Source organism: Manis pentadactyla, chromosome 10 (assembly GCF_030020395.1).
Source record: "Manis pentadactyla isolate mManPen7 chromosome 10, mManPen7.hap1, whole genome shotgun sequence".
Taxonomy (NCBI): domain Eukaryota; kingdom Metazoa; phylum Chordata; class Mammalia; order Pholidota; family Manidae; genus Manis; species Manis pentadactyla.
Window position 1 is genome coordinate 9,516,787 of NC_080028.1, and position 12,741 is coordinate 9,529,527.

Below are 12,741 nucleotides of genomic sequence, written 5' to 3' on the forward strand. Positions count from 1 at the left end.
TTTGGGTAAGTTCCTAGGAGTGGAATTCCTGGGTCAAATGGTATTTCTATTTTTAGTTTTTTGAGGAACCTCCATATTGCTTTCCACAATGGCTGAACTAGCTTACATTCCCACCAGCAGTGTAGGAGGGTTCCCCTTTCTCTGCATCCTCACCAGCATTTGTTGTTCTTAGTCTTTTCGATGCTGGCCATCCTTACTGGTGTGAGGTGATATCTCACTGTGGTTTTAATTTGCATTTCCCTGATGATTAGTGATGTGGAGCATCTTTTCGTGTGTCTGTTGGCCATCTGAATTTCTTCTTTGGAGAACTGTCTCTTCATATCCTCTGCCCATTTTTTGATCGGGTTATTTGCTTTTTGGGTGTTGAGGCGTGTGAGTTCTTTATATATTTTGGATGTGAACCCCTTGTTGGATATGTCATTTACAAATACATTCTCCCATACTGTAGGATACCTTTTTGTTCTGTTGATGGTGTCCTTTGCTATACAGAAACTTTTTAGTTTGATGTAGTCCCAGAGTTCATTTTTGTTTTTGTTTCTCTTGCTCAAGGAGATGCGTTCAGGAAGAAGTTGCGCATGCTTATATTCAGGAAATTTTTGCCTATGTTGTCTTCTAAGAGTTTTATGGTTTCATGACTTACATTCAGGTCTTTGATTCATTTCAAGTTAATTTTGTGTATGGGGTTAAACAATACTCCAGTTTCATTCTCTTGCATGTAGCTGTCCAGTTTTGCCAACACCAGCTGTTGAAGAGGCTGTCATTTCCCCATTGTATGTCCATGGCTCCTTTATCATATATTAATTGATGATATATGGTTGGGTTTATATCAGGGCTCTTTATTCCATTTGTCTATGGGTCTGTTCTTGTGCCAGTACCAAATTGTCTTAATTACTGTGGCTTTGTAGTAGAGCTTGAAGTTGGGGAGCATAATCCCCCCAGCTTTATTCTTCCTTCGCAGGATTGCTTTGGCTATTTGGGGTCTTTTGTGGTTCCATATGAATTTTAGAACAATTTTCTCTAGTTTGTTGAAGAATGCTGTTGGTATTTTGATAGGAATTGCATTGAATCTGTAGATTGCTTTAGGCAGGTTGGCCATTTTGACAATATTAATTATTCTAGATTGGCTCTTATCAATAAGGCAAAAAACAACAGTGTTGGTGAAGACGTGGAGAAAAGGGAGCTCTTATACACTGTTAGTGGGAATGTAAATTAGTGCAGCCAATATGGAAAACAGTATGGAGATTCCTCAAAAAATTAAAAATAGAACTATCATATGATCTGGAAATTCCACTTCTGGGTATTTAAACTAAAGAAAACAAAAACAGCAGTTCAAAGAGGTGCATGCGCCATTATGTTCATTGCAGCATTATTTACAATAGCCAAGATACGGAAACCTAAGTGTCCATCAGTAGATGAATGGATGATGAAGATCTATCTATCTATATGTAGATAGATATAGATATATAGGTAGAGGTATATACAGTGGAATATTAGGCATAAAAAGGGATGAAATCTTACCATGTGAGACAACATGGATGGACCTAGATGGTATTATGCTAAGTGAAGTAAGTCAGAAAGAGAAAGACAAATACCCTATGATTTCACTTATATGAGGAATCTGATAAGCAAAACAAATGGACACACACACAAAAAAACAGAAACAGACTCATAGATACAGGAAACAAACTGTTGGTTACCAGAGTGGGGAAAAGCTTGGGGGTCTGGTGAAATAGATGAAGGGGAGTAAGAGGTACAAACTTCCAATTATGAAATAAATAAATCATGGGATGTAATGTGCAGCATAGAGAATATAGTCAATAATATTATAATCACTTTATATGGTTAATAGTTGGTAACTAAACTTTATGGGGATCATTTTGTATAAGAATACTGAACCACTATGATGTACAACTGAAACTAATAAGATATTTTATGTCAATTATACTTCAATAAAAAAAGAAGAATTGTCAGGTACACAGAGTGACTTGTACAAAAAGGAACCCAGGCTTTTCCCTGAATGTCACTATAGTTAGTGCTCCCACAAGTAACTATAGCTAGCCCTCAAGTGTATATTCTCTCTTTAAAATGTTTGAGTGCATAAAAACCCCATTTATTTCATTCCACTTAGCATATTTGAGATCAGTGGATATAAAAAACCAAGAACTCTACGTAATTCAAAGGGAAAACAGATTTTTAAAAAATTACCAAAAAATGAAAAGGCATACAAATGGTTGAATTTCTGAATTGTTTTTGATTCTGTTTCTAGAACCAAACCAAACCAAAGCAAAACAAAACAAAATCCCTGGTTCAAATTTGTAGATACCTGGCTTGGCTTCCCTCTTTCTCAACATCTTGTCTTTTTGTATGTGGCTGAGTATTTTCCATCAAGGCCAAAAGGTTATTTTCTAATCCTGCTCAGGCCTTACACAACTCCAGGTTTAGTTTAGCAAGACCTACTTTACTTATAATTCATTTGCTATTCTCAGGGAAGACCCTTCTGCTATTTCCTAAGGGAAGTACATTTCCTATAGTGTGCTCAAAGTATATGGTCTAATCTCCACCCTTCCAACAAAACAAAATCAAAACACAAAAAACAACTTTGAAAGGCAGCATAGGCTACTGGTTTAAGAACATGAGCTTTGGAGTCAAATACCTTAGTCTGTAATCCTGGCATCTTCACTTACCAGCAATGTGACCTTGGGCAAATTCTCTCTTAACGTCAATCTTCTCATCTGTAAAATGTGAATGATAATACACACCCAACAGGGTTATCATAAAGTTTAAATGAAATAATATAAGGGAGCCAGACACACAGTAATTAGTAAGTAATTAATGGAAGCTATTATTACTATACAGTCACCATAACCTGGATGTAATAAAGCATAAAGTAGCAGTAGGCTCTTTCTCTCATGGTCAGTGGTTTTCAAATTTCTATTTCTACTCTAACCTTTTACTCAAGTTTTAAATATTCGTTTACAACTGCTTGCCGAACTCCTCTACATGAATATCCCACGGGTTCCTCAAACACAACATCCATCCCTAACTTCTTTTTCTTCTCCTCTTTCTTATACACAAAACAAGCTTCTCTGTTTTCATTTTTTTGTTCATGCTGTTAACTCTGCCTTGAGTACCCCTATTTCTGTCTCACAGGCCTCTTCAGACATTTTCTATGAAGCCTTTCCTAATCAACCTAGCCAGCATAATGTTTCCTTTCTATCTCCTTTCTAATGTTAGCTTTCTATAATATACATACAGACTTTACAAAGCTTACTTTGTATATTTGTTAATATGTCTTAGCTCATCTGTTGAACTTGATAGTAAGGACTCTGTCTAATTTTTATAAGATCTGTAGGTTCTCGTACATGCTAAAATATGGTTTTCAAGAAGTTAAAAACATAACTTTTTTGCCAATAAATATAAATTGGACATGTGTCAAAGATTTTATTCAGCTACTTAATTGAGGAAAATCACTGATTCAAAGGATAATTTGAGGAACAGAGATTTGTGTAGTCAATCAAAGGAATGCTGAAATAAATTTGCTAATAGATGCAAAACCGGTCGATATCCTACCAGGCAAAAAATCATATTTGAAGTTGTCTTTTCTACTAGAGGGGAATTAATTGTTTCACTACGCAATGAAATTAATTTCCATTACTATAGACTAGAATCATGTGCATTGCTCTCAGATAAGAATTATCTGCATTGCCATCAGCTTTCTACAAATTAACCTCTACTACAGAGTTGTAGAATAAATTAAAAGTTAAAATTTAAAGACCATATAATCATGACCGACATACAAGTAAGAAATATGAAGAATCTTATTAAACTCATTAATTAATGCAGGAACCAATAAGATTTTATAACCAGATAAAAGGAAAAATCAAATTACCACACAGAGTCAAATAAGAAACCTTCAAATGAATTATAAATTGATCAAAAATGGGGGTCAGTGTCCATAGAACAATAACCAATTGCATTCTTGTAATTTACACTTCTATGGACAAAAATAATTTGTATTACTCATAGTTTTCTACAACTTACAGAGCTGTAAAATAGCTCAAAGACAGTGAAAGGCACAAAATCCTCATAGAATTGGATAACCTAGAAGGATGTCCTAGGTAACCTATTTTTCCACTGAAGTAATGTGTAGTTCATCTCAAAGTCTCTGTTTTCCCCTACATTAGTCTCGTCAATTAAAAAGTCTATATCCCTTTAGAATCAGATAAGCCCTTGAGGGTTCGCTATACTTGCCTATGCCCAATATGCACTGAAAGATAGTACACCAGTTACTCCTTTTGCTTATTTCCAAGTGTGAGGTAGTTTCTCTTGACATTCAGAACCTTATGAATAGAAGTTCATTAAATGTTTGTGAGGGTTGATAACACTAGTAGGTAAATTCTATAGTCCCCATTTAGGTATACCAACTCTGATGTCTCAGGAGTATCAGACTGATAAGAGTACGATGTCTGTGACATGACTCATAGAAATAGAGCTTTTTATAAACTTCTGTTCTCTTGTGTTCTGTTAGTCCTGAGATGCCTGAAAATGAAGCCACCTTCGCAATAACTGCTGGAGGAATTGGGGATGCCAAGGAGTAGGTGGTGAATTGGTGCAAATTGCTTCTTAGTGCTTATTATGAGCTGAAGAAATAGAAAAGCAGTCTCAAATTTCAGATCTTGAAGAGTTTGTTTTTTTAACATGTTACTAAAGAAGAGTCAGCAAAAGAGATTTAAATTGTGTATTTATCTTTAAATTCCCTGGTTCATAATAAACATACATTGTATGTCAATTCAGAAAACTTGTGTGTGTGTGTGTGTGTGTAAATAAACATATTAAAAACTAGTTGGGGAAGGGACACCTGATTCCCTCACTTTAGCCAAGAGAGCCACTAAACAGATGGAAAGTCTAAGAGCTCAGAAATGTCCCAGTTTCCTGCAGTCTCCCCTTGAGCACTTACAGAGGGAGGGGGTACACTTCCAAAGGAGGGAAGAGTTCAAGGAAGGAATGTTTATGGACACACAAAAAAACTTTTTATACTTAAAATATCAAAATGTACCCTCACTTTTATAGTAAAGAAACTTTTACAGAAAAGAAACATTAAAATAAGCTAAATTTTAAATCATTCGACTTTTTGATAAGCTGAAATTACTCTTAAAAATGTATTTCTGATAATAAACATTTTATTGGGAAGATATTGGGAAGATAAAAAGGAAGGTAAATTAGAAACATTACAATTTTGGAACTTTACAATTTTCGGTAATAAATGTAGTATGACTTGTATTTTAAATTTGGGATAGAGAATTCAAAATCTTTTTAAATCTATTAAAGTTAATTTAATGTAAATTTTCTGAATACTAATTTTAGAAATGTGTAAAAGAATACTTTTTTCTAATTGTTAAACAAAAATAAAATCTAGTTTTCAAAATGTATGTATAATAAAAATACTTAAAAATTAAAATACTAATAATATTTACTATGGCAATATTTATAGACCTCAAAAAGATTTAATCTCTTATGTTGCATTAACTTGTATGAAAATTCAAGAACTGCAAATACTATTTGTTACAAAAGGGGAGAGGGGCTCAAAGAAGATATTTTGTTGAGGATTCTTTTGGTTGTAAGCCATAGAAACTCATATTAGCAGATGCAAGCCTGGAATTCATTGGCTCATGCAACTGAAAAGTCCCGAAGAAATGCTGACTTTAGCTCCAGATGAAGCCAAGAACTCAAACAGCATCATCACAACTTGCTCTCCCTGCCTCCTCCCGCTCTGCTTATTTCCATGCTGCTATTGTTCTTAGACAGGCTTTCTCCACACAGAAGCCAATATCCTGCTTGTAGCTATGGGTTTATACCCCACCAAGTTAGAAAACCCGCTAGAAAAAGCATGCCTTTTTCCTCCATAGATTATTCATTCTCTGGAAATTAGCCAACGCTAAAGTCAGCATTTCAGTGGCCTTCATTTGCTTTTCATTAAGACACTCAAAGGAAGGCAGAGGAATGGCAAAGCTTTAGAGAAGAAAAAAGGACAGGCTTTAGTTTAGGTAAGCTCTGACTGGAGATTGTTGGCGTGGGGAGACTGGAGGATTAACCTGGTAGAGACACAAAAAACAGATAAACGAAATAACACTGACATCAGAGAGACAATTTAGTAAATTTATAATAATTAAACTATGAGATGATAATGGATAGGCATTTGAACAGGTAGTGAATATTTGATGTGGGATTGAATGTAAAGAGAGGAAGAAAAGACAGTCACAGGTGACGGTTGACAAAGTTGTCTGACAGGACAGGACATTCTGTTTGTATCATGAACAGGAATGGAGAAGTGTTAAGTAGAGTTTAGGGATATTACTTGGGAAGGTTAGTATATTAATTTGCTAGGGCTGCCATAACAAAATGCCTCAGACTGGATGGCTTAGACAACAGAACTGTCTTGTCTCACCATTCTGGAAGCTAGGAGTCCAGATCAAGCTTGGTTCTTGAGGGCCATGAGGGGGAATCTGTTCCATGCCTCTCATCTAGCCTCTGGTGGTTTCCTGGTAATCTTTATTGCTCTTTGGTTTGTAGGAGAATGACTCCATCTCTGCCTTCATCTTAATATGGCATTCTCCCTGTGTGTGTGTCTTTGTGTCCAAATTTCTCCTTCTAATAAGAAAACCAGTCATATTAAATTGGAGGCCCACCCTACTCCATTATGCCTCAACTCATTACATTTATAACGACCCCATTTCCAACTGGGGTCACATTCTGAGGTATTAGGGGTTAGGACTTCAACATATGAATTTTAGGGGGGACACAATTAAACCCATAACAGCAGGTACAGTCAAGGGTTAAACATTAGGATGCACAGCACACAGTCTGAACTCAATACCAGCTACAGTCAGAAACATGGAAGCCAAGATCTGGGGAAACCTAGTATCTATTTAGACAATGAAGAGCAGATTTTCTTTCGCTCCATTCTCCCGTCCTCAGTGCTGGTTTTGTTCTCCAAAAGCTCCCCTCATAGTCAAAAGATGGCTCTAGCAGTTCTACCTACACATTCTAACAGGACATCTAGAAGAAGACAAGGCAATCTTTTCAGAGTAAGGAAACAGCTCACTCATGCACTTGGATTCAGCTCATGGGTTGGCTGGAGGGTCTAAGATGGCCTTGAGCACCTATCTGGAGTCTTTGGCAGGGATGGCTGAAAGGGTAGGGCATCCCGCTGTCGTCATTCAGTAGTCTAGCCTGAGTTTCTTTACATGGCAGCTGGGTTCCAAGAGGGCAAGTGCTTATCAAGCATCTACTTGTCTCATCCTTGCTAACATCCCATTGGCCGAAGCAAATCATGCACCAGACCCAGAGTCATTGTGGGAGGGGACTTAGGCAGGGAGCTTGAATACCAGGAGGCGTTTCCTTAGAGGTCATCAGTGTAACAGTCTTTTATAGAATACTATGTTGGGCAATTTGGGGGCCAGGGAGAATTTATCTTTAAGAGCTTATAGTATGGTCAAGGACCTGAGACATAAACTCTTGGGAAGTTAAGTAGCAACACAGGATTTAAATATGTAAATAATAGTTTTAAGACTAAGGCTGAAGGCAGTCACAGATAGACAGGTTTCAACCTGGGAAGGAGAGTTAGACTTTTCCCAAGAGGTCTCACATGTGGTGAGTGTTTCATGCCTCAGAGTTAGGCCTTTAAGTCTTCACCTTAAATATGTCTAGTGCCTCAGTATTAGTTTCTAGAGAGATGCCTTAGTCTGACTAAGCACACATGCTGCCAAGCAGAACATACCAGGATGCCAGTGACATTGCAGAATATAATATAGTATCAATGAGACCAGATGTAAAGACTGACCTGAACAACCCATCGCCTCAGTGAACACATTGTTGTGAAGCTGAAGCTGAAGCTGCTTGATGAACATGGAATCCAAATAAGGCAGCTTGGATCTAAACCGCCTTATTAATGGGCTCTGCTGGCCCATTACATTAATCCTCATTCATTCATTCATGTGTATATTTTAAATGTATTATCAAGTATTTAAGACAAAAGGTATAAAATTTAATGCAATCAATATGTGTGAAATGAAATGTTACCAATATAGTTGAAGACTCCTGAATATTCTCTAGGATTGAATCTCTTTCCTCCTCCACAGAATTATTCACTTTATTGAATTTGTTGTCAAATACTACCATGCATTTCTTTATTCTTACATAGCATATATATGTACCCCTAAGTAATAAAGCATACTGCCATACATTCAGCCAATATTGAGACACCAGTCAGTATATAGTAACAGATTAGTCAACAGTCCCTGAGATGTGGCCATTATAGGGAAAATCAGCATGTTATTTCACATGTGGCTGCATCCCCACTGGCAGTCTCTGTTCTTGACTGGCAACCATCTTGAAGTGGAACTGAGCACTCCATAGTGTTTTAATGGCACCTCCATTAAACAAACACCCTCTACTAAGGCCTGTCAAGCACCTTAGACATTCACGTCTTGACAAGGCAACCTCCACACTGGGTAGCTCTTGGATGGCTGCTTTACCAACCTCTCTTCTACCCCCTTCCCTAAGCAGTTTCACTCCTTGGGCGAGAGCAATAAGCCTGTCCTGAACCCTACAATCCCAATCCAACTCACAAGTATTGCCAAAGGTGTTAACTCCCTCATTTCCCAATCCAATAACTGGCCTACAATAAGTAGAGGAGGTAAAGCCACATGAATCTGTTTACACTGACTTAATTTACTCTGAGCAGGAGCCAGTTTGGGGAGAAACAAGGGACCTGTAGCACTGTAATAAATTCACAAAATACATGCGTAGAATTACATGTGTATCCAAAAGCAGAAAGTCCTTCCTTTTGACTCGACCCCATTTTTACCCATATCTGATTATCAGTCTGAATCACCCCAGATCAGGGTGTGTGTGTGTGTGTGTGTGTGTGTGTGTGTGTGTGTGTTTAGGTTTGGTGTCCTTGTTTGGCACAGTCCTTACTCAGAGATAACCTTAATCCTATTTGGTTTTCCTCCAATGTATCCTACTATATTTTTGCCTCTGTAATCAAAATTATGTAAATACCAGAGCTTTCCTTCTCATTATGTATTATCTTAGAGACAGCAGTTGGTGTTTAACTGACCTACTGATGATTTCACTCTTTGTCCTTATGTTCTGATTTTTGGTGCCAGCCTGTTTTTCTTCACATTATTAAGTCTATGTATCTCTAAAGTGTAACTGACTGTAACATAATTTTATATACTTTGTTGTCAGTTCTTCTTTCTGTTCTATTCCACAGCAGGACATTACCAAATTTCCTGTGGCTTCATATCTTCACTCAGCTCCATATCTGATCAAATCCCCATATCTGTTGGGGGGAACACAGAGGAATCTATTAAAAGTACACAAACCCATTCCTCTAACTCCTCAGCTACTAAGGAATTTGGTCTTGATTTTAGCATATACTTACTCACTCCCCTCCAGCCTATGAAGGCTGACTTTTCCTTTTTATGTTTGTCAAAAGCAAATCAAGAACGTCAATCACCTGTTCTTCAGGTTTGTATTCCCCAGCAAAGACAAGGCCTGCTGCAGTTCAGGAGACTGTTAGGGCCTCCCAAGCACCAGCAGTCATAGTACAGCTCTGGCAAGTCTGATCTTTAACTCTTGAGCCAAAGCCAGAAGAAGAGCTCAGAGAGTAGGGCCAGCAGATAACATGGCAGACGGTCCTTGGCCACAGCAGTTTGCTTGGGTCAGTCTTACGGTTTCCCCAGAACTGAAAAGCTGCCGCTAAAATGGCCTTGGTCACTTACTCTGGTTAGTCCAAGCCTGTGATAACTTTCTACCCCAGCAAGCAAGGCAGAGCCAGTAATGTCAGATGTATCTGGATTTCAACTGCTGAAAACCCTGGGATTGGCTGCAGCCTTCTTTGCAACAGTAAGCATGGGGGCTGGGGGTGGGTAAGGGTGAGGCGTAACAGGGAATTTGGGGAACCAGGAATCTAAAGAAAAGTCCATCCCTGTGCCTTACAACCTACTGGAACATCTCTGAATTTTCTCTTCGGACCTAGAACCAGTTATTTCACATGTGGCTGCATCCCCACTGGCAGTCTCTGTTCTTAACTGGCATCCATCTTGAAGTGGAACTGAGCACTCCATAGCTTTTAATGGCACCTCCATTAAACAAACACCCTCTACTAAGCACTAGTGAGAATTACTGATTTTACTGAAGGTAAAATAATTGCCTTATTGCCTCCTCCGCACTTCCCCCATGCATAGATCTTTGACCATCTATCTTCTCAGATTTTACACTCCCATACCCATCATTTAGCATTGTTTTTAAATTCATTTATATTAAACAAACCAAAGAGCCTTCAGCTATTTGTATCCCTTAACATAGATGGCTGCTAGGGAATTATAACAATTTTTTTTGTCACCAAAAAATTTTTCTTTTTTTACCCAACTAGAAAGGTCTAATTGCTGAGCAAAGGGCAGGATGGATGTTATCATCCCTTGCATTCCAAAAGACAAGTGCCAAGGATTTGTGTACCTGAGTGTAACATTTGTCACATGTTAATTACAATCCCCTTTCTCATTTAGAGTATTTAAGATGCATTAACACTATTAATCTCTAGGTTCGTCAGTCATTCTGTCTAGTGAGCTGTGTAGTCTGAACTCTGTTCTTCCTGAGCTTGCTTCTATACTGTGTTGAGGAGAGGAACTGAAGAGCCGCCCCCATTATCTATAAGGAGAACAGAAAAAAGATTGTCTTCAGGTGTGATTAATGCTACCTGAAAGGACAGATCACTTCCCGAAGGTTCCAAGCCAGGGAGGTGGCAGAGTGGACCTTGAGTTTTTCTGTTTGCATGCACAGAGAGGGATTAACAAAAATTACAGAAGTTGGCCAAAAAAAAAAATCGTGGGTGAAGAATAGAGAATAGAGGAGATTTGCTGAAGCACGGAGTTATGAAAGGTTAGGACCAGAATTTGGAAGGTCTTGAATGTCAGACTATGGAGCTAAAGCTGGGTCCTTAGAAAGGACCATAGAAGGGTTTAAAGCAAGAGACTTACACAGAACAGTAAAGCTGAAAAGTACTTAGTGAGTGGAGCTTCCATTCTTGTATGCCTCTCTAATGTATAAGCCACATTCAATTAGAGTCAATGATTGAACAACTCTGGGCCTAAATTTTCCGCCAGGCAACAACTGACAGGACCAAGAACCATCCGCTTTATATGGAGCATGGCTCTGCAGCTCCCTCAGACTCTAACCGGTCTGGGTTCATCTCTTTAGATTCGTGGTCTCCAAATAGTACCCCTTAGAAAATTATGAAAATGTATTTTAGGTAACTAAACTTTTCATTGTAAGTTAGGTCTCTGCTCAAAGGTCACTTGATGGGGAGGGTTTTCCAGGACACCCTATGTAACACTGGGTCACCAGTATACTCCCGCCCTCCACACATACATACACATTCTCTTTTCCCTGCCTTCTTTTCCCTTTTATTTTAGTCAGCAACTTCCTGACATAAACATTTACTGTCTTATTTCCCCCACTAGAGTGTAAACTCCATGAGTGCAGGAACTCATTTGTTCAGTATGGCCCAAGAGACATGAGAACGGTTTGTCACGAAGTGCCTTTCCTTCCGGTCCTTTTGTAATGTGGGAAACGGAACAGACCCCACTCAGGGACCTCCAATCTCCCCCTTTATGTACACCTGTATAAACAAAAGACACATTAGATGAGCTTCTCTCCAAGGGCCCTAGCAGCTCAAAAATTCCATGATGCTATCTGGCCAAGCTTGTAAGGCCTTAAAATGTAGTTTGAGGGGAGAAAGAAGCAGGTAGGGAGCTAAGTCAGCTTAGAGGGAACTGAGAGAACGCGTCCTCGCCTGGTTAGAAACGTGTACTTGTTGTCTTCACCGAGTATCGGTGTCTGTAGACCATCTAATCCCGGGAGAGCGACAAACTCCTGCCTCAGGCCTCCTGCGGCAGCGCCGTTTAATAGCAAGCAGGGGACAGCGGCATCTACTTTAAAAGGAGCTCCACCCACATTTTGGTTCTTTGTTAACCAACTGTGCTCAGCAATGTAAATACTGTTCAGAAAATGCACTTCGATGTGACCCAAGTGTAGCAGAGTGCTTTAATCCAGCTGGGACATCGTCGCCGGATCAACTCCCTAAGGAACGGACAGGGCGCCATCCATCATGGCTGCCGGCGACATCGCAGCGGGGAAACCGAAAAGGAAATGGCGCCGGGACGCGCGGCCAGTCTCGACAGGCCGAGGGCGGAAGGGCCAGAGAGCCGGTAGGGCCATCCAGGAGAGCCAGCCAGAGCTGCTGAAGTTCCTCCTGAGGTTCTGACACCTAAAGGCACCGATGCTTGAGGACTACAATATGGACGACAGTTATTGTCTCTGCAGAGCAACTTGCACTGACAGGCCTGAGTTCCGTCCCGCGGTTGAAACCCAGCAAAATCCTATTCTCCAAACAGAATGCGTTACGCACACAGCGCATCTTCGCAATAGTGGGACGGCTAACGACGCAAAGAATGTTACGTCGCCCGGGAGGCTTTCCCCCCACCCTCCACCCCACGTTCCATTTCAGGCGGCGCGAGAACTCTACGCCCACGTCGTACTTTGCTTTTCCTTCTACCGACCGCAAAATGCGCCCATTGCCGCAACGGACGTAAACTGCTTCCAAGAATACCTGTAGTAGTCCGCGAGGCCCTCGAGCTATTCCAAGACGCCGTTTACGTAGCCTCCGACGTACGT

The 12,741-nt window shown here is 39.6% G+C and overlaps 1 protein-coding gene across 1 annotated transcript in view; it reads left to right on the forward strand.

Moving 5' to 3' along the window:
- The window catches only part of DMC1 (DNA meiotic recombinase 1), a 40,454-nt gene extending 35,663 nt beyond the window's left edge, over positions 1–4,791 (forward strand). Inside the window, exon 14 of the mRNA XM_036891481.2 lies at positions 4,529–4,791. Coding sequence (XP_036747376.1) covers positions 4,529–4,598 — 70 coding nt within the window. The 3' untranslated portion in view covers positions 4,599–4,791. The remainder of the gene's footprint in view (positions 1–4,528) is intronic.
- Positions 4,792–12,741: the final 7,950 nt, after the last annotated feature.